Below are 22,880 nucleotides of genomic sequence, written 5' to 3'. Positions count from 1 at the left end.
ACAGAAAGAAAAACAATGGACCCAAAGCTGCAAAGAAAAAGAAGCGGCATCTGCAGGATCTCCAGCTAGGAGACGAAGATGATGCCCGGAAGAGAAATCCCAAAGCTTTTGCAGTTCAGTCTGCTGTGCGGATGGCTCGATCCTTTCACAGGTATGTTAGGGTACAGTCTGGTCGTTCTTCCATTGATTCTTTTTAAATAGTAGGAGCCTCTCACAGGTGACATTTGGATTCATGAGTCTAGTCCAGCTCCAAAGGACATGGAAATGCGTGGTGTGTGGCTCTCACTAAAACGTGAGAAGCTTTCCCATAGAAGCTGCCTTGCCTCCAGCATCTGCACAATGGTTGGTGTTTATTGCCCAAGATGCAAGAATTTATAGAATTTGTTTGTTCCTAAATTTTAAACTGTTTCTATGGTGATAAGTGTGCTTTTTTTCCCCAGGTATGTTTTACATAGTTGTAATATAAAATACAAAAATTACAGTATTTAATACTAACGTAGCTTTATTTAGTGTGTCCTTGTGATATGCCTAGCGGTACACTTTAAACATTATTCAACTAAATGCTTCCAGCAGCCTTACCAGAGTAGGAATCATTCTTGCCCTCATTTTATGGATAAGAAAACTGAGGTCAAGAGAACAAGTTACCTCCATGTAACCATTAAGTAGGAGAGCCAAATTTAACTCCAGAGCCTCTGCTCTGTTATGATGCACTGCCTCAGTATTTACCTTTTGGTTTTTTTTTTTTTTGAGACGGAGTCTCGCTCTGTCACCCAGACTGGAGTGCAGTGGCCAGATCTCGGCTCACTGCAAGTTCCGCCTCCCAGGTTCACGCCATTCTCCTGCCTCAGCCTCCCGAGTAGCTGGGACTACAGGCGCCGCCACCTCGCCCGGCTAGTTTTTTGTATTTTAGTAGAGACGGGGTTTCACGGTGTTAGCCAGGATGGTCTCGATCTCCTGACCTCGTGATCCGCCCGTCTCGGCCTCCCAAAGTGCTGGGATTACAGGCTTGAGTCACCGCGCCCGGCCTACCTTTTGGTTTTTTAAAAAACTATTAAAATCACTCTTAAAACAGTCAGATAATTTAAGGAGTGTTTAATTTTCAGCTCTTTATGCTATTGAAGTCGTCTTGTTACATCTTTATTGAACAGCAGTTATTTGGATGGGGCCAGAAGTTAACAAGTTAATAACTGACAAGTTAATTATATATTGTCTGTTGTCCTCTCAATAAAATGTGCTAAAGTACTCATATATATGAATGTACTAAAAAAGTTTACTTATAAAGTTGATACCTTTTACTCTATTTTGAAAGTGAGTTTACTATTTATTTATTTATTTTTAATGAATAGGACTCAGGATTTGAAGACAAAAAAGCATCATATTCCAGTGGTTGATCGAACTCCACTGGAGCCCACACTAATAGTGGTAGTGGTGATGGGGCCTCCAAAAGTTGGAAAGAGCCTTTGATACAATGCCTCATAATTTCGACTTCACCCCACCCGGCAGAAGCTGACCGAGATCAGAGGCCCTGTGACGATTGTGTCAGGTAGGAGATGCCGCCACAGACACAGAGTTGGCGTGGCTGTTGTCATCTGAGGGACATGCATGCGTTTGTTGTTTTCTTGAGCGGAACATGTTAAATATTGTCATATCATGTTACCTCTCTTATACTTTTACTAAGTTGGCTATAGCTTCAGAAAAGGGTAAGTTCCCGGAGATAAGTATGTAATAATGTTCACATTGAAAATGTGCACATGCTTGCCTTATGAAGCCACATTCTGGTGGAAGTGCGAGTGTTCTCTTTTTCCTATGAGAATTGTCTGCTTTGGGAGATGGTGACCTTTCCAAGTTTGAGGAAAAATGAAACAAACTTCCAGTGGTAGAATGGGAAGGTGCAGTCTGAAATCTCTTGTTATTGCAATAGTATAGTTGGATTGAGGCTTTTCTTTATCTTTGGAACATCCATATTTTCTTTTCCCTGTTTTGAGACGGAGTCTTATTGTGTGGCACAGGCTGGAGTGCAGTGGTGTGATTACAGCTCACTGCAGCCTCAGCCTCCCAAGTTAAAGCAATCCTCCTACCTTAGCCTCCTGAGTAGTGTATGCCACCACGCCTGGCTAATTTTTCTTTTTTTTCTCTTTTTTTTTTTTTGGAGAGATGGGGTTTCCCCATGTGGCCCAGGCTGGTCTCAAAACTCCTGGGCTCAAGGGATCCACCTGCCTTGGCTTCCCACTGCACCCAGCCCATATTTTCTTGACCATTTTCTTTTTACCTTAATTTAGAAATAATTACTGTTATGAATATTCTGTTGCATTATGTTTGAAGATGTTTGTAGCTACAGTGGGAATACAGGAAGTTTTGATAGAGGTAAAGACTTTGACCTGCAGCTGAACAGCAGGATCATGGTTATCATGGAGCCTGTGCAGTCAGAATTTTCCCTGTTTGAGCACTTTTATTCATCTGGGTAGACTTTTGGTATTATTTAAATTTAGAACACAGTAAGAAAAACAGAATGGAATTTATTTTATTTTACCAGTTTTGCCTATAAAACGAACTTCTGGTACACTCCTGTAAACTTATATGATGTTTTACTGGATGCAGTTAAAAAATGAAAATTAGAGTTGATGGTTAGAGTTTTTTCAGGATCTTTTTAAAGTAAAATTTTCATCTTTTCACTTATAGGTAAAAAGCGCAGACTCACCATTATTGAATGCGGGTGTGATATTAACATGATGATTGATCTGGCTAAAGTAGCAGATCTGGTAAGTCAGCAGGGGCAGCCTGGGGTGCTGATGGAGACTTACAGCATCGTGATAGGTTATTTATCTCGTGATGAAGGGAAGAGAGTCCTATGATTATTAAAGGAATCATGGTCATCATGTGATATAGTAGATATGATTGAATTGATAATAATTATGGTAATAAATGTTGTTATATTGATAATAAAAATGGAATGTGCACAGTGAAATGTATTCCAAAATCTAAAAACAAATCACAGGATGGAGAAAACCTTTAATGAACACAACTAATAAGAGCTCATTAATATGTATACATATATACGTACAAATATATCATAGTAAGTACCATTTTTTCTTGGACTCTTCCTGGCACTGTGCTAACTGCTTTCTACAAATTTAGCTACATAAATCCTTGATGCACCCTTGAGTTAAGTAGTTATTATCTGTAGTTTACATAAGATGAAATAGACCCTCCCAGCAGTTAAATAACTTGTGTGAAGATGGGACCCTTGTTCCTGATGGTTCCAGGACCTTCTTCCTTAATGATAATGCTAAAGTAAGTACATGAATTGCCCCGAAGAAGTGGTCAGAGTTTAGCAATAAAAAATTTAGACAGTACTCAGTGTATGGAAAATGTACACACTCTTGCATTTATGGAAATGATAATGTTCACTATTCTGGTATTCTATTAACTTATGTTTTAAATTAGCAAAAATAAAAACAAATTAGCAAAAAAGTAAACCATATTGATTAGGAAGTGTGGGGTGAGAGATACCTTGGTTTTTTTTAGACAGCTGTTTGGTGACAAAGAGCTACAGATTTTATACTTTGGCCCAGGAATACTCCTAAAATATAAAGTAAAAAGTAATACAGATTTTAAAGTTGTGCCATTGTAATGTCGGAAAACTAAATAACATTCAAATTTTGAACATGTAATGCTACTATTAGTAAAAATAAGTGTTATTATTAATGTAGTGTAGGCTTACTAAATCTTATGTACTTGAAATGATCGAAATAGTTCATAGAAGTCATTTGTTTCTCTTTTATGTAAAATGTAGCAAGTTTCTAATATTAAAGACGTACATATTAAGAGATGCCTTTAATTTTATTTTTAATTGTTATGGATACATAATAGTTATACATGTTTATGGGGTACATGTGGTATTTGATAGAAGCATACAATGTGTGATGATCAAATCAGGGTAATTAGGATATCTATCACCTCAAACATTTATCATTTATTTGTGTTAGGAACATTTCAATTTCATTCTTGTAGTTATTCTGAATTATATGATAAATTATAGTCCACCCTATTGTGCTGTTGGACGCCAGAATTTATTCTGTCTAACTGTATTTTTGTACCTGTTAACCTTTCCCTCTTTGTCCCTCCCTCCCTGCTCGCCTTCCCAGCCTCTTATCCATCATTGAGAGAGATGCCTATTATGTTAATCTTTTAAAGATTTTTCAAAAGGAACACACACATTTGGTAAAGTACTCTAACTGTAATGCAGGATACACACAATGTGCATTTTTCTTTTTCCTTGGTATAACTGCTGGTCTCTCAGATCCCTGCAGAGCAGTATCCTTCTAGATACATATAAACACACATACCACCCTTTAAAAACACAAATGGTAGCTTATTTTACACATTGTTCTATGCTTTGCTTTTTTCGTATAATGTATCTTGGAGGTATATAATAAGTACGTACTGTAACTCTGCCTCCTTTTTAATATAATATTCCATTTTATGGAGGCACCATAATTTATTTAGCCTAGCTTATGTTGATTGCTCTGCTGTGGGTTGTCAAAGCCTCCTGTGTACAGCAAAGGCACACACAATACGTGAATTTGGGTGTGTACGTGCATGTGTGGATTAGGGGAGTAACACTGGCTTAGATGACAAAGACTGGCAGCTGAGGGACTGTTTGTTCCCCGTTCTTCCTGACCCTACAACCAGCTGCTTGCCCCCCGGCATTCTGTGGCTTTAAATGTAGTGTGAGGATATTCCGCCTGTCCTTTGAGCTGTTCCAGTGTTGCTGGAAAGCTGTGCTTGCTGCCTCAGCCCACAGTGGCAGCTGTACTTTCTCACAAGCCCACCTTCATATATTCTGTGCTTTCGGATTTTGAATGTTTCCTAGTTTAATCAAAGATGGGCCTTTCTGTTTCCATTTTTTTTGTTGTTGTTATTTTTAGTTATCTATGCAAAGATAAGAACAGAAATGTTTTAATACTTAAAACTAGAAGTTTCCAGGAATCAATTCTGAAATTATTTTGCATCTTTGAAGCATCTTAAAAGTTAAAAATTGGTCTCATCTGCTTATATTTTCTTACAGACTACCATTCATCATAATCTTACTGTTTTTTTGACCTAATTCTAAAATGGCAGCTATTTTTAAAAAATTTCTTAGAAATTGAGTTATCCAAATTAACATATAAGATAGAGGTTTCCACTGCATACTTCTCAGCGAAAAACAGATTTTTTTTTTCTATGAGGAGATTGAAAGAAGAGATTGGTTTTCTGTACATATTTAATATATTTCATTGATTATCACTTTCTTCCCATTCTTTGGATGTCAGAGACCTGTTATTTGGCTTTAAAATACCTCACAGAAAACTTGATTTCTTTAAATTAGAATTTCTTAGGTAAGGGCCAGGTGAGACCCAGCCTTTTCTGAGTTACTTCTCATACATTAAAATTCTTGTAATGGAAGTTTGCATCCTAGTGGAGATCATCTTATGGTTGGCTTTTAGAGCAAGTCAGAGGGTGGTGGTTTCTCTGTCTGGGTGATGCCTATGTAGTTATTTGATTTAGTCTGGAGTGCGACTTTTCTGTTGAGGGCCAGATTGTAAATATGTTTGGCTTTGTGGGCCATGTCTCTTGCAGTTACTTAGCTCTGCAGTTGTAGTGCACAGGCAGCCATAGACAAGATGTAAGTGAATTAATGTGGCTATGTTCCAATAAAACTTTAGTTACAAACACAGGTCATGGGTGGGATTTTGCCCGTGGCCAATTGCCAACCCCTAGTGTAAGTGGTCTGTTTTGGTAGTTTCTTTGAAAAATGATGTGTTCTGCTTTTAGGTACTGATGCTTATAGATGCCAGCTTTGGGTTTGAAATGGAAACATTTGAGTTTCTAAACATCTGTCAAGTACATGGCTTTCCTAAAATTATGGGAGTTCTCACCCACCTCGACTCCTTCAAGCATAATAAGCAACTGAAGAAGACAAAGAAGTGATTAAAACACAGGTTCTGGCCAGAAGTTTACCCAGTAAGAGGAGAAATGATTGTTGGATACTAGCAGTATAATCCTTTTAAAATAGACTGAAGAGGCCGGGCGCAGTGGCTAACACTTGTAATCCTAGCACTTTGCAAGGCAGAGGCGGTCGGATCACTTGAGCCTAGAGTTTTGAGCTCAGGGCAACATGACCAAGCCCCATCTGTACTAAAAATGCAAAAATTAGCCGGGTGTGGTGGCGTGCACCTGTAATCCTGGCTACTCAGGAGGCTGAGAAGTGAGAATTGCTTGAACCTAGGAGGCAGAGGGTGCAGTGAGCTGAGATCACGCCACTGCACTCCAGCCTGGGTGACAGAGTGAGACTCTTGTCTCAAAAAAAAAGTAAAATTACTGAAGAGACATTACTAAACGTCTCTCTAGGATTCGCCTCCTGAATTCCGTTTGTGTATGTTCACAGTCCCTGGCCTCCTGAATTCCTTTGTGTGTGTGTGTTCATAGTCTATGGCCTGCTGAATTCCTTTGTGTGTGTGTTCAGTCTCTGGCCTGCTGAATTCCTTTGTGTGTGTGTTGAGTCTTCTGGAAGGTTTCCCTCAGGAGAGTGCTTGTTCTGGGCTTCTTGGTGTATCTCATTTGTCTCTGTACCTGCTGCGCCAGGCAGTGTCTGGCTGTTTTGGGGTCAGGATTTTATATAATAGAGTACATCAGAAATTTCTCCCAGTTACAGGACCAGGCACTGCCCCTTCCTTTCTATACTGTTCTGGTCCATTGGCCACAGAACCGTTTCTGTGCTGAGACACCTCACCTCCCTCTCCTCACCATTACTTAGATGGATGCCCCGGCTCAACTGCAGAGCAGTCTGCCTCTGTGGGGTTCTAATAAGTCCTGAAAGAAGCCAGCAAGGCCCTGGAAGCCTCAGGACGGTGGCTTTGCTGGAAGTCTCCCCTCTTAGGATTGCTTCTTGTTTAGAACTTTTATTTTGTTGGCAGTATTGATGAGAATTTAATTGAAATTTAATTTTTAATTTTGCTCTAATGTTTAGGGTGCCAAGCTGTTCTACCTTTCTGGAATGGTGCATGGAGAATATCAAAACCAAGAAATCCACAATCTGGGCCGTTTTATTACAGTTATGAAGTTTAGGCCTCTCACATGGCAAACTTCTCACCCTTATATCCTGGCAGACAGGTAAAACATGATTGTAAACTGTTGCTTCCTGGGCCATATATTTCAAAGCTAAAAAGGCGAGAAAAAGAACAGTGATAGGATTCATTTTGTGCCGATTTGAATAGTGGAGGTAGAAGTGTAGTTGATGGAAAATGTCTACTTATATAGTTGCTCAAAGATGCTGTGCCTTTGGGAGTAAAATAATTATGAGATGTTTAGGAAAATGGGAGGACTTGGAAGCATTTAAGGCTACAGAGTGTGGCCCCATCCTACGTTCAGCCTCAGTTTTGAGTGATGCCGCCTTCGTGCCCGGGTGCTTGAGTCCTCGTGTGTGCCTTCAGTTTCCTTCCTTTGTGCTCTTCCTCATGTGGTTTTCTCAGCCTGGAATACCCTTTCTCCACCTGCCAGAATCCAAGCCGCAGTACAAATCCCAAAGCACAGGCTTGCCCTCTTCCAAAAAGGGATTTTCTAAATATGTTCTTCACTCTTCCCCGACCCCAGGTGGACATCATCTCCCTGTCTGGTGTCTTCTGGAATGAAAATGTCACTTTCAGCCTAGAGACACAGTTGTGTGCCTACCCCTTTTCCGCTGCTGGATGGTGAACGGTGCTTCCTTATTTCTGCATTTTCTAGTTTTCTAAATGATGTGCTTAGTGGACAATAGTGTGATGAGTCACTGACACATGAAAGGAGGTATAGGAACTTTGGCATTCATTTCTGCTGCATGATTGAGTTTATTTTTCTAGGATGGAAGATTTGACAAACCCAGAGGATATCCGAACAAACATCAAATGTGACCGGAAGGTGTCACTTTATGGTTATTTAAGAGGAGCACACTTGAAAAATAAAAGCCAAATTCACATGCCAGGTATTCTCTTGTTGTAGAACATACTAGAATTACACATAGGATTCTTGGGATGACTTCATTTCTCAGGAAAACTGAAAAATGACCAAACAAGGGAAGATGGCCTCGCTGGAGGCTTTTAAAGTAACCCAGCTATGTGCAGGCCTGCAGAGGTGTTATCAAATCCCCTCTTCTCTGTCCTCTTGTCTTGTAGCTAGAGGGCCACTGTTCCAGTGTGGCACAATGCCCTTCTTTAGTGTCATGGGTTAAGCCCTTGGACTATGGCTCGTTTTTAACCCCCCAGTCAACAGTAGATACTTCTGACTTCCTGTCAGCTGAAGCCTGCTTTTGGTCCTGTCTTCCAGGGGTAGGAGATTTTGCTGTGAGTGACATCAGTTTCCTCCCAGACCCTTGTGCTCTTCCTGAACAACAAAAGAAGCGCTGTTTAAATGAGAAGGAGAAGCTGGTTTATGCGCCACTTTCTGGAGTTGGGGGTGTGCTGTATGACAAAGACGCTGTCTATGTTGACCTTGGTGGCAGCCACGGTTTTCAGGTATCAGTGAGATGGGAGTCCTTTCTCTGAACTCTCATTATTCTTTCTGAATCTATTTTTTAATCACAAAAAATAATATAGTCAGCTTTTATTTATTGAAGATTTTTCTCTTGTACTTATAATAAAGGCCCAAATGCATATTGTAAATATATAGGATAAAAAGAATACTTTTTTTTCATTGTACCAAGCAGAAGAGTCCTGTCCATTCCTCCTTGATCCATGGCCCCAGCGCAGGCATTGCTGCCATGTGGTGCCTGCACGGCCCATCCCTGTTTCTACAGAATCAGTGTGCTTTTCAGCTCTCGTTGGTCTTTTTCTCATTCACAATGGTCTCCTCATTCTGTATTTTAAAGTGGATTTCAAATATTTATTTCTTAGTTCTGAGGTGGAATTTTACTGGGTTAAAATCAGGGTTATTTTAAAATGTTAGAAAAGCTAGCATTGTTGTAGCATTGGAGCTGAGGTTTTTTTAGCTAGGTGTTTAGGTTATCAGGTTATATACTCCCTGAACTTTGGAAGAGTTTAATGGAGATGGGGATCCATTTCAAGCTTTGTTGTAAGAATTTTCTTCTCTGCTTTTTGAGGCATTAAGAAAGGTTCTTAGGAAATGTGTCTAAGAACTAAGAATTTTGAGAAACTGAGTGAAACCAGTGTCTCTCCAGGATCTTTGTGCCTTTCTCACGTGCTCTTTCTTGGTGATCTTGACAGGACAAGGTGGGGCCCACCCATGAATTGGTCCAGAGTCTCATCTCTACCTACTCCACCATTGATGCCAAGATGGCTTCAAGTCGAGTGACGCTGTTTTCTGATTCCAACCCACTTGGGTCAGAGGATATAGATAATCAAGGGTAAGTCTGCTTTTTTTCTATTTTTAATAAAAAGATGTATTACAGAAGATCATATCACCCATAATTCAGCCATCATAACACATTTTGGTGGGATTCATTCTATATTGTTTTGTTTTTCTTTGTGTGTGCATGTGTCTCTGAGGACTCTTCACTTACCTGACATTACAGGGAGTCTTTTCTTGAAATAAAATACAGTATGCATTTTTCAACAGACCCCAAATATTCCTCAAATACCACGCCATCTTCCATAGGTTGCCTTTTGTTTTTTAAGAGACGTGAGGCCACTTGGCTTTCTTTTGGTGGCCAAAACACTAGAGCAGAGTCAGGGAGTTTGTTCCTGTCCAGAAGCCACATGCCTTGTCTCTGAAAGTTTTATTTAGATTATGCTGTATTATCTCCCGTGGGTAGGTTTCCATGGATGTATGTCTTATGTGAATTATTTTTCAGTCTGGGTTGGGAATCTGTATACCTTTATACATGGTCAATGTTTGCAAAACATTGGTTTTGTTGTATTGATTGATGACTCCCAGTAAAATTTATCTGAAAATTTTGAGATTATCTAGTTTGTAATTTGTTACAATGTGCATAAACTACCTAGCAGAATGCCTGACAGATACGAAGTGTTCACCGAAAGATCACTCCTTTATAATGAGGTTACTAGCGATTTTCATTTTTGTGTATCCTTCTAGTCATCTTTGTCTACAAGAATACTCTGTTCTAATAGTCTGAAATAAAATATAATTTTATTTCTATATTCTGAGCATTTCCTTTTTCTATACAGTCTTTATGTAGTCACCATTTTGTTATTATTGGTATATTCTTTTTTGTGTGTGTGACAAGATCTTGCTTTGTCTCCCAGGCTAGAGTGCAGTGGTATGATCTGGGCTCACTTCAGCCTTGAACTCCCAGGCTCAAGTGGTCCTCCCGCTTCAGCCCCACAAGTAGCTGGGACTACAGGAGTGCGCCACCACTCCCAGCTAATTTTTTCTTTTTTTTTCTAGAGATTAGGTCTCACTGTGTTTCCCAGGCTGGTCTTGAGCTCCTGGGCTCAAGCAATCCTCCTGCCTTGGCTTCCCAAAGTCCTGGGATTACAGATGTGAGCCACTATGCCTGGCCTATTATTGCTGTATTCTAACTTATCCATCTCTTTTGGTGTGATTTTCAGTTTTTTCAAATTTATGTTTTCATAATTTTATATATCTTGCTACATTAAATAGCTTCATACAGTTTTCTTTTATACTGTGATTTTAGCCTCCTGATGATTCTTCTCTATCAGTTATGACACTGGTGACTTAAAATGTATGTTCTTCCTCTGTCATTCCTCCTACATTTGTTAGCTGGCATTTTTAACAAAAGCTTTCACTTCTCCCCTTTATTTCCATATCACTGCTAACTAATGCACTTGCGTTTTGTTCCATGGGTTATTTTCCATCACTATCATTATTCTTCCTGTTGCCTGTGCTGTCCCAGATTTGGCCGCAGGAGCCTTCAGCCTGTCTCCTGTGTCCTTTCAACTGTCTCTGTTAGTCTTTGAGCATTTCTTACTTTCTGACAGAACAAGAGGATCCAGGCTCATTTTGCCTTCTTTCTGCCTTGGGCCTGGACTCAGCCATTTCTCTTAAGGATCATGTATTTTTAGCTTAGAAATTAATTAGCTTTCAAAAAAATCTACAAAACACTAACTTCCCTTTTGAGCAATTTTTTTCTAAAATTAGATTTTTGTTTTTTAAGGGTTATTCCTTTATTCTCTAAGTTTTTTTGAAGTGTGGTGTTAGGGAACCATGCCCGAGTTTGCTTATGAATTCTTCCAATGTTTATCAGATCATTTTTTCCCTATACTATGTCATCTTAAACAATTTCTTGACATTTTCTGTTTCTTTGTATTTTTCATTGACTGTATTGCCATTTCTAGATTAGCTGATTAATGTACAAATTGAATTATTTTGTATTTCCTTGGTAATACAGGCTATTGATGCCAAAGGAGGAAAACAAATGGACTTAAAAACTGGGCGAATGCGTCGGAAAGCCATATTTGGAGATGAAGATGAATCTGGAGATAGTGATGAAGAAGATGATGAAATGTCCGAAGATGACGAGTTGGAAAATGGCTCTAGTGATGAGGAAGCAGAAGAGGAGGAAGATGCTGAGATGACTGATCAGTATATGGCTGGTAAGGGCGTCAAACGACGGAAACTTGGAGAGTTGGAAGAAGACAGTGAAATGGATTTGCCAGCATTTGCTGATAGTGACGATGACCTTGAGAGGAGCTCAGCGGAAGAAGGGGAAGCAGAGGAAGCTGATGAAAGCAGTGAAGAAGAGGACTGCACTGCAGGAGAGAGGGGCATTTCAGAATCAAAGGCCGTTGGAGAAGGTAGTAAAGCAGGGCTGTCGCCAGCTAATCGCCAGAATGACCATGTGAATCTGGAGAAGTCTTTGCTGATGAAGAAAGCAGCTCTCCTCACTTCTGATTCTGGGCATTGCACAGCTGAAGAGGCGTTTGCGTCTGAAGATGAATCTGAAGAAAGCTCCTCACTCGGTGCAGAGGAAGAGGACTCAGAAAATGAAGAGGCTATTAGAAAAAAGCTTTCAAAGCCTTCTCAAGTGAGCAGTGGTCAGAAACTGGGGCCAAGGAATTTAATTGATGAGACCAGTGATATAGAAGATTTACTCAAAGAGGAAGAAGATTACAAGGAAGAAAATAATGATTCCAAAGAAACCTCAGGTAAGCTTAAATTTAGTTGGTTTCTGCTATGAACTTGGCTCTCGAAATGGTACCCAATGGAATGTCTCCATTTGGGGGTCTGTTGATTCTGTGATTTTGTTAACTGTTGAAATGCTGCATTGTGGATGGATCTTGAGGGAGGGGAGGCATGTAAACAAGCCTAACTGGAGGTTGGCATTGGTCGTTTCAGGTGCCCTCAAGTGGAAGGAAGACCTTTCCAGAAAGGCAGCTGAGGCCTTTCTGAGGCAGCAGCAAGCAGCTCCAAACCTCCGAAAGCTTATTTATGGGACAGGTAAAGAATTCTGGTTCAGAGCTGGAAATGTTTTAGTTTCTCTGATTATTTAGATGAGGGAATTGGTTGGAGGATTGGGCTGGTATTGTTGACATCCATAATTGCTGTCCATCACATTTCATGTTTGTCAGATGTCTCTAATCATCAGCTTATGAGGACTACACATTGGTCTCATAAAGTAGATTTAATGGGTTTGCTGTAAAACTTGATGCAAATGCTGTCCATTGCATTATGTTATGTTCCCTATTTAAAAGTCCTTCATGAGAATTTTTTTGTAGATTAGTGCCAAAAAAAATTGCTGTCCATAAAAATATTTACTTTTTTCCTTTCTGAGAATTAGAACACTGTATAACACATTTTGTTCTCCCTTTTGCCCTTGTCCTCTGATTTTATGCTTTACTAAACTTACCTATATATTCTTTCTGGTAGAATTAATGCAAATATAAATATATAGTGATGAACTTTACATTGTGCTCCCTGGTTACTGCATGGTGAGATCAAGGCCACATGGTGAGACTTTTGGGCTCAGCCCAGTGAGTTGGGAAGGTTGCTGTATACTGTTTTTCATTCAGGTTTTGTCTAGGTACTCTTAGTGATGAGAGGCTCAACACTCTTTAGCGCTCTTCTTTAGTAATCTAAAGCTCAGGCTTTAAATGTCCCTTCCCTCCCTCCACCGCCAATATTCTCACTCCTTCTCGGCCTCTTAGCTGCTGCCGTGCAGGAGTGCAGGAGCCCCACACATGTAGAGCAATAGCTTCCTGGCTCTCTTAACCTATGACTGCCCTGCCCTCTCAATGCCTAACTCATATGTGGCTATTGCCATACTCATCACAGACAGAGGCCCTCAGTTCCTGAGTTCGAAGACTCATGGCCTAACTGGTTAAAAACGATGGGTCTTCTACGGCTGTAGTTTTTGTTCTCGCTTTTCTACCATGGTGTCCTCTTTAGTGGCAGAAGATAATGAAGAAGAAGATGGAGGTAGCCGAGAAGAGCTTGGAGGGTTGTTTCGTGTCAACCAGCCTGACAGAGAGTGTAAGCATAAGGCTGACTCTTTGGACTGTTCCAGATTTCTTGTGGAGGCCCCCATGACTGGGATTTAGAGGAGGTAAGGCTGGGTAGTACATTTGATTTAATAGAGAATTAGAGAATTATTTTAGAATAAGATTATCTGATGTCAATATTGCTTACCTGTTGTTGGCTTCTTATTTTTACAGGATTACAGGTCATTCTCCCAGATATTGCAGTGGGCACTTCATGCATCCTAAACAGTAACATGTTCTGAGTTTAGTTAGACCATGTACGTGGCCCACGGAGGACAGGTTCAGCTTCCAGTGTGGACAGTAGTGTGCATCTTTATTTTGAAGCATTACATATAAGTTTTTATACATCAGATGTATTTTATGTCTTATCACTAGGGATATATGTAGCACCCCTGAGTTAACATTTATAGTTTCTACTGTTTGTAAGCATAGAGAAATCTGTGATACCTCTAAATGTTCTTCCTGCAGCTCACCACTTTGTAATCACACTGGAATTCATTCAGTACTCAAACTCACCACAGCTCAACCTCCTCTGAGACCTCTTCTCTTTCTTTCTCTCTCTCTCTCTCTCTTTGAGATATGGTCTTGTTCTGCAGCCCAGGCTGGAGTGTAGTGGCACAAGTGTATGACTCAATGCAGCCGCAACCTCCTGGGCTTAAGAGATCTTCCCATCTCAGCCTCCACAGTAGCTGGGACTATAGGCATGAGCCACCAGGCCTGACTAATTTTTGCATTTTTTGTAGAGATAATGTTTCACCATGTTGAGCTACTTTCGAACTCTGGGTTCGCGTGATCTTCCTGCCTTGGAACCTCCCAGAGTGCTGGGATTACAGGAGTGAACCATCATGCCAGCCCCTTTCTCTGTATTCCCTTCTAGAATATTCTGATCTTCCAAAGGCTGCCTTCTTTTTTGTCAATTCAGTTTGGCTTAGATGTCACTTCTCACAGAGGCCCTGCTATCATACTGCCTATTGTAATTCGCCAGATAACACTTAGTGCACTTTATGAGATTTTATTTAACCATTTTTTATGGTGAAATTTAATACAGATATAGAAAACCACGTAAAAACAATTGTTTAGCTTAATGGGTTGCCAGAAGGTGAATATCCCTGTACTCAACACTCAGGCTGGGAAATCAAGCATTCTGCTCAATTGTGACACCAGCCACAGTCCCCTTCCTCCCTGTAGAAGGAGGTGTGGTCCAGCCTCTTAAGGTGATGCTTTCCTTTTCTTCCTGGTTTCTTCCTCCATGCTTCTGTAAGCATCACAGTTTACTTTTACCTGATTTTCCTTACTGTTTTTCAGTCTATCTTTTAACATTTTTAGTGAACAATCTTACCTTCCCATTTCTTTTTTTGGTTACGTTTTATTTAATAAACCAAGTCTTTGGTCTGTAGAGTTTCTTGTATTCTGGACTTTGTGGATTGCTTTGCATCCCTCGGCAGTTTCACAGGCCCTCCTGTATTTCCTGTGAATGGGTACTGAGCAATACTAATAGAACTTCTGTGATGAGCAGAATGTGTATCTGAGCTGTGGGTTGTGGCTACTTGTGGCTACTAAGCTCTTTAAATGTGGCTAATGAGACTGGAGAACTAAATTTTAAATTTTATTTAGTCTTTGTTAAGATTAATTTAAATAGCCATGTATTTGTAGTTACCCTGTAGACAAACATCTAGCAGTTGGACAGGATTTAAATTTGATTTTTATTTTTCAGCAAAACTGCTTCCTAAGTGGTGGTGTTTTCTCATTAGGAGGCGCATAAAGACTGGTTGTGTCCTTTTAATGATGTTAGATGTTATCAGTTGTTGGTGCTCAATGCCTAGAACCATCAATTTCTTAAGAACGTAGAGTGGTGGTGTTCTATTCAATCATTTCTCTTTATATATTAGCTGTAATACTTTAAAGAGAAACTTTTCCTCTTCTACTATTCACTTCCATGTATGTAGGGTAAATGCTTGATTTTTTTTTCTTTTGAGACGGAGTTTCGCTCTGTCACCCAGGCTGGAGTGCAGTGACACGATCTTGGCTCACTGCAAGCTCTGCCTCCTAGGTTCATGCCATTCTTCTGCCTCAGCCTCCCAAGTAGCTGGCACTGCAGGCTCCCGCCACCATGCCCAGCTAATTTTTTGTGTGTATTTAGTAGAGATGGCATTTCACCATGTTGGTCAGGCTGGTCTCAAACTCCTGACTTTGTGATCCACCTGCCTCGGTCTCCCAAAGTGCTGGGATTACAAGAGTGAGCCACTGCGCCCGGCCCGTGCTTGATTTTTTAATCAGTTTTTGGAGTGATTCTCCAAAGGATACTTGTTTGTAAGTATCACTGTGATGTCATTGATATAAATGTAGTTGATGTGCCTTGTGCTCCTGCACCTGTTATCCGTTATTGAAGCTCCTCTTTATCCCACCTGTGGCCTGTGAGAGTCTGTGCACACCAGCTCCTGAGTCCTTGTGTTACAGTCGTAGTCGTTCTGGATCAATTCGTGCTCTGTGATATGAGAGAGCACTTGGAATCACCCATAAGAAGCCCTGATTTATTTTAGTACAAAATGGTATTTCAACATGACAGCCTAGGTATAGGAATGCTTACTGCCGTGAGTTGGTCATTACTTCTAGGCCTTCTCAGTGACCCGAACTAGGAGAGTCCATACAGATATTTCCAGTTCACATTCAGGACTACATCTTATTCATTCTTCCACTAGAGAATTATTCCTTGGTTGAATCAGAAGATGATGAAATTAGAGAATCGCATAATTATTCATTTGCTTTATACTCTCTCATTTCTCTTTTCAAAAGTGACTGTGCCATTTTACTTACTCACTGGCACTGTATGTGGGTTCCAGTTTCACCACTTCTTCACTAGCACTTGTTATTGTCTGTCTTTTTGATTATAGCCATCCTAGAGGGGGTGAAGTTGTATCTCATTGTAGTGTTGAATTGCATTTCCCTGATAATGATGCTGAACATCTTTTCATGTGCTTATTGGCTATTTGTATATATTCTTCATATTGTTTGTGCGTTTCAAAAATTGAATTACTTAGTTGTATGCGTTGTTTATATATTCTGGATATAAGTCCCTTATCAGATACATAATTTACAAATATCTTCTCCCATTTTATAGGAATTAAGTTTTCAAACAGACGGGTTTAGATTAACAAATAGCAAGACCAACTTTGTAAACTACTGTCTCATTGCATCGCCTTAGAAATCTTAATACAATTGAAAATTAGTTGAATTAGTAATTATCTGTTTGTTTACTTATGAGGTTAGTAGACTAGTAGTATTTAATACTTTCCCTATCTGCTGCTTAATGTGTTTTATCTCTGTGGTTACACTGTCTCCATCAAAGGTAAAGTTATTTCCTGGGCTCATTTGGAATGAGAATATCCATGAAGGTGGGAAATATTTAAAGGCAAGTTGTTGCCTACTGCCATTTCTTAGAGTTGTTTTGCTGAGTGATTGGAACATCTCACCTAAGTGCTGACTTTTCTGCGTAAGGTTATGAACAGTATCAGAGATTGCTTCGTGACTGGAAAGTGAGAAGATGATACAGATGCAGCCAAGGTCTTAGCAGAAGATAGTAAGTGAAGAGCTGTGTTCTTCAGGAAGACTGGCTTCTCTAAACTTTATTTTCTTCTGTATCTTAGATAATAGTCAAATTGAAAATCATAGTCACTTGTGAAATGCTTTGGGGAATTCAGACAGGAGTAATGAGCCAGGTAATATTCTGGATTTTCCTTTTATGATGATCTTATTTTCTCAGTTGGCTAACTGATTTACTACATATGGACCTTAAAAGTGAGAAACTTTCCATAAATTTTAATCATGTGTTTGTTAAAAATAGATTTTGTGTGATGTGAAAAATACATACAAATGGCATTTATGTTTTCTTTTCATAATAAAGGTAGTATGCATTGTAGAAAATTTAGAATGAAAAGTACATAATATACCAGAATTCTACTAACCCATAAAAAACCTTTGTTAAGCTCTTCAACAGTTTCCTTCTAGTCATTTAAAATCATGTGTATAAACGTTTTAGTTGTACTTTATATAATTTTGACAGGAGGGTTGCTTAAGTGATGTACTTTATATAAATTTTGTCATTAAACTTTTTCAAAGATTTCATTTTTATTATTTAAATATCATACCATTATTGAAGTCATAATTTTTTCAATATCTAAGTAGTTTTGTACTTTGCTCACTTTATAAAGAACTCCACATTGAACAACTCTGAAATAATTCTTGGCTCATGCTTTTTATTTTCATAAGATAGATTCATAAGTGTTAGAATTGAGTCATTTTTATGGATTACAGCTGCCACATGGTTTTTTGGAAGGTCATTCTTTTTGTTTTGTCTTGAGACAGGATCTCGCTCTATTACCCAGGCTGGAGTGCTTTGGTGTGGTCACGGCCCACTGCAGCCTCAGCGTCGCAGACCCAAGCCTCCTGAGTAGCTAGGACCACAGGCTTGCATCACTATACCCAGCTAATTTTAAATTTTTTTGTATAGACAGTCTTTATATGTTGCCCAGGCTTGTCTCAAACTCCTAGGCTTAAGAGATACTCCTGCCTCAGCCTCCTAAGTAGCTTGAACCACAAATGTGTACCACCATGCCTGGCTAATTTTTAAATAGTTCGTACAGATGGGGGTCTTGCCATGTTGCCTAGGCTGGCCTTGAATTCCTGGGCTTAAGCAGTCCTCGCACCTTACCTCGCACCTTAGCCTTCCAAAGTGCTGGGATTATAGGCATGAGCCACTGTGCCTAGTCTGTAGTATGTGAATGTATTCTTTATATATATATATGTGTGTGTGTGTGTGTGTGTGTGTGTGTGTGTTGGTCTGGGCTTTCAGGTTAATATCATTGATCTCTGTTGGTTCATTTATTTTTACTATAATTTAGTACTCTATGTAGCTTTATCATGTTATTAAGACCCCAGTTATTAAAACTGTGTCTCAACAGTTTCTTTCTCTTTATGTTCTGCTGGGGGCTTTTTTAAGGGTTCTCCTGACTATTCTCACTTGCTTATTGTTTTTTCCATAGGAACTTAAGAATCGTCTTTTGTTTTCAAAAGAAAGTGTGGTGGGTTTCTTTTTTAATCACTTTAGTGAGGTATAATTGATGGTAAACTACAGTGTTTAAAGTGTACAATTTAATAAGCTTTAATATGTGAATATACCATCGCCACAATCAAAATAATGAACACATTTATCACCCTCACAGTTTTCTTACGCCACTGTGTAACCCTCCATCCTGTCCTCTTTCATCGCAAGGTACATTCAGCTGCCTTGTGTCACTATTCAGTAGGTTGTGCCCTTTAGAATTTAATCGAAATGGGATCCTACAATATGTGCTCTTTTCTGTCTAACTTCTTTTACTCAGCATGATTATTTCAAGATTCATCCATGCTGTTGCATCTTCATTTCTTTTTGTTGGCTAGTGGGTAGTCCATTGTATGATGTGTAGCAATTTATTTATCTGTTAACCTGTTGATAAACAATTATTTCCAGGTTTTGGCTATTATGAGTAAGGTTGCTGTGAACACTTTTGTAGAAGTCTTTATATGAACCACCACTTTTATTTCTTTTGGGTAAATAAGTAGTTCAGAATGGACTAAATGGGTCATATGATAGGTACACATTTAATTTTTTAAGAAATTACCCAACTGTTTTCCAAAGTGTTTACACCATTTTCCATTGCCACCATAACTTTATGTGACTTCCGGTTGCTTTACTCTACATCTTTTCCAGTACCTGGTAGTGTCAGTCTTTTTAAATTGTAGGCTTTCTTTTAGGCGTAGAGTGGTATCTTGAAGTTTTAGTGACTAATGGTTTCGGGCATTTTTTCACGTGCTTATTTGCCATCTGTGTCTTCTTTGATGAAATATCTGTCCAAATCTTTTGCACATTATTTTAATTTGGTTACATTCTAAGACATTTTATGTATTTTTGATACAAATTCTGTATGACATGTGATATGCAATTATTTTTGCCTAGTGTGTGCCTTGTCTTTTCTATTTTAATAGTGTTTTCACAGAGCAAAGTATTTAATTTTGGTGTAGGTCAATTTATCAAAAAAATTTTTTTTCAGGGGGAATGGAGTCTTGCTCTGTCTCCCAGAGTGTGATGCGATCTCGGCTCACTGCAACCTCTGCCCGCTGGGTTCAAGCCATCCTCCTGCCTCAGCCTCCCAAGTAGCTGGGATTACAGGTGCCTGCCACCATGCCTGCCTAATTTTTGTATTTTTAGTAGAGATGGGGTTTCGCCATGTTGGTCAGGTTGGTCTTGAACTCCTGACCTCAGGTGATCCACCCGCCTCAGCCTCCCAAAGTGCTGGGATTACAGGCATGAGCCACTATGCCCTGCCCAAAATTTTCTCTTATGGACTGTGCTTTTGATAGTGTATGTAAGAAATCGTTGCCTCACCCAACGTCACAAATTGTCTCATATATTCTATAAGTCTTACAGTTACAGGTTTACATTTAGGTCTATAATTCTTTTTGAGTTAATTTTTTATAGGGTGTTGGGTATGGATTTAGGTTCCTTTTGACATATTGATATCCACTTTTCCCAGCACCATCTGCTGAAAAACTATTTTTTTCCCTGTTGAATTGCGCTGTATTGGTTGGCCATATTATGAGTGCATATTTCTGGGCTCTCTGTTCTGTTCCATTGATGTATTTGTTTATTTTTGTACCAATACCAACACTGTCTGTGTTACTTACAGCTTTATAATTAGTCTTGGAATTGGGTAGTTTTTAACTTTAGGTAGTTTTCAAACTTTAGTCTCCTTCTCAAAGTTGTTTTGGTTAATCTAGGTTCTTTGCATTTTCATGTAAATTTTAAGATGAACATGTCAATTGCTATAAAAAAGCCCACTGCAATTTTGATTGGGAGTTCATGGAACTTGTAAACAATTTGGGAAAATTGACGTCTTAACCACATTGAGTTTTCTGATCTATGAACATAGTAACTCTCCATTTATCTTGTTCTTTACTTTCTCTCAGCAAGGTTTTCAGGATACAGGTCTTATATCACTCTCAGCAATTTATTTTCATATCAACTTGTATTTATGTATAGCTAATATATAAGAAATGCAGTTGATTTTTTTATATTGATCTTGTATCCTGCAATCTTGCTAAATTACTTGTTTGTTATTTTTTTTTTTTTTTGAGACAGAGTCTCGTTCTGTCACCCAGGCTGGAGTGCAGTGGCATGATCTCAGCTCACCGCAGCCTCTGCCTTCCAGGTTCAAGCAATTGTCGTACCCCAGCCTTGCGAGTAGTTGAGATTACAGGCAGCCACTACCACGCCCAGCTAGTTTTTTTATTTTTAGTAGAGATGCGGTTTCACCACGTTGGCCAGGCTAGTCTCAAACTCCTGACCTCAAGTGTGTGTTTGGAGGGGAGGGGTAAACTTTGACTAAACAGTATTCATGGTTTTCTAAGTAAATACTTCTTACTACCCCAAGGATTCTTTTCTTTTGTGCTGCTTTTTCTCCTGTTCTGTGTGGGCTTCCAAGTTCTGCTTTGACCTTTCACCCTGGTCCAATCTCATATGGTTCCCCCAGTTTCTGTGCGGGATGGTTCTGGGAGCCAAGCAGGATTCTCTTTATCTACAGAAAGGCTGAGATAGATCCCAGTGGTTTTACTTTCTTTCTTTCCTATCTGAATGACTTAATTTTTCTTGTCTTACTGCCCTGGCCCAAACTTCCAGGACAGTGTGGATTAGAAGTCAAAGTAAACATCCTTGCTTTGTCCTGATTTTGCTTATTTTCCACGTGAACTTAAGAATCGCCTTTTCTGGCTGGTCGCAGTGGCTCACGCCTATGATCCTAGTACTTTGGGAGGCCGAGGCGGGCGGATCACGAGGTCAGGAGTTTGAGATCAGCCTGGCCTGATGAAACCCCGTCTCTACTAAAAATACAAAAATTAGCTGAGCATGGTGGCACACGCCCGTAATCCTAGCTACTCAGGAGGCTGAGGCAAGAGAATTGCTTGAACCCAGGAGGCAGAGGTTGCAGTGAGCTGAGATCGCGCCACTGCACTCCAGCCTGGGCGACAGTGCGAGACTCCGTCTCAGAAAAAAAAAAAGAAACACCTTTTCTATTTCCAAAATAAAAGTTTGTGGTACGTTTTTTCCTAATTAAACTTTTAAGTTTGAGGTAATTGTAGATTGACACGCACTTGAAAGAACGAATACAGAGAGATCTCCTGTATCTTGTACTGTAGCACTATCTATATATATGCACTGTGTATACTATGTGTACTGTAATACAAGGTCACAGCCTGGATGCCAGCATTGATACAATCTGCTGATCCTATGTAGATTTTTCCAGTTTTACCTGTGTGTGTGTGTGTTTTACGTGTGTGCGTATATACTTCTGTGCTCTTTTATCACGTGTAGGTTTGTGTGTCTACCAACAGTTAAGATACAGAGCAGTTCCATCACAAGGATTGCTTGTATTGCTGTTTTATAAACATACCCACGCCCCTGCTGTTCCCCAGCCCCCAGTTCCTTCCCTTGTGAACCATAATGTGTTTTCTGTTTCTACAATTTTGTCCTCTTCAAGAATGTTAAATAAACAGAATCATAACAGTCTATAACCTTTTGGGAGGGGCTTTTTTTCACTCAGCATAATTTCCTGGAGATCCATTCAAGTTGGTACATATACCATAGTTCATTCCTTTTTATTGCTGAGTAGTGTTCCATTGTATGGATGTACTGGTTTGTTTAACCATTCATCCAAGATCAAGCTGGATTGTTTTCAGTTTGTTTTGTTTTGTTTTCAGACAGGGTCTTGCTCTGATGCCCAGTCTGGGTGCAATGGTGTGGTATTGGCTCACTGTAGCCTCGACCTCCTAGGCTCAAGTAATCTTCCCACATCAGCACCCCCAAGGAGCTGGGACTACAGGCATGCACCACCGTGCCTGGCTAATATTTTTTTATTTGTTTGTTTGTTTTATAGAGACAGGATCTTGCTGTGTTGCTCAGGCTGGTCTTGAACTCCTGGCCTATTTTCAATTTTTGCCTATTAGAATTGAGCTACTATGAACATTTGTATACAGGTTTTTGTGTAAATATGCACTTCCCATTTTTCTGGGAAATAAATGCCCAATAATGCAATTGCTGGGTCATATGGTAATGGCACAGTTTCATAGGAGACTGCCAGAGTAGTTGGGCCATTTGATGTTTCTACCAGCAATTATGTGAGTGATCCAGTTTCTTTACATCCTTGCCAGTGTGTGGTGTTCTCACTGTTGTTTATTCTAGCTATTCTAATAGATATGTGATATTTCACTTCCCTGATGACTAATAATGGTGAGCATTTTTTCATGTGTTTATTTGCATTTTTATATCTTCTATACAGATAAAAAATGTCTGGGGATGTCTTTTTTTTTGCACTTTTAAAAACTGGGTTGGGTACTGTGAGTTCATTACATATTTAACTCCAT

At 39.5% G+C, this 22,880-nt stretch overlaps 1 protein-coding gene across 1 annotated transcript in view; it reads left to right on the top strand.

Annotated features, from left to right (window-relative positions):
- The window catches only part of BMS1 (BMS1 ribosome biogenesis factor), a 52,867-nt gene that overhangs the window by 7,203 nt on the left and 22,784 nt on the right, over positions 1-22,880 (top strand). Inside the window, 14 exon segments of the mRNA XM_017849005.1 lie at positions 5-151; positions 1,347-1,543; positions 2,680-2,759; positions 5,815-6,003; positions 7,010-7,152; positions 7,878-7,999; positions 8,341-8,528; positions 9,237-9,376; positions 11,342-11,358; positions 11,361-12,098; positions 12,289-12,390; positions 13,339-13,467; positions 13,470-13,495; positions 16,926-17,007. Of these exon segments, the coding sequence (XP_017704494.1) occupies positions 5-151; positions 1,347-1,543; positions 2,680-2,759; positions 5,815-6,003; positions 7,010-7,152; positions 7,878-7,999; positions 8,341-8,528; positions 9,237-9,376; positions 11,342-11,358; positions 11,361-12,098; positions 12,289-12,390; positions 13,339-13,467; positions 13,470-13,495; positions 16,926-17,007 (2,300 nt within the window).

This window comes from Rhinopithecus bieti, unplaced genomic scaffold, assembly GCF_001698545.2.
Source record: "Rhinopithecus bieti isolate Rb0 unplaced genomic scaffold, ASM169854v2 scaffold_32096, whole genome shotgun sequence".
Lineage (NCBI taxonomy): Eukaryota > Metazoa > Chordata > Mammalia > Primates > Cercopithecidae > Rhinopithecus > Rhinopithecus bieti.
The sequence above is the reverse complement of the archived record's forward strand: the minus strand, read 5'-3'. Positions and strand labels throughout refer to the sequence as shown.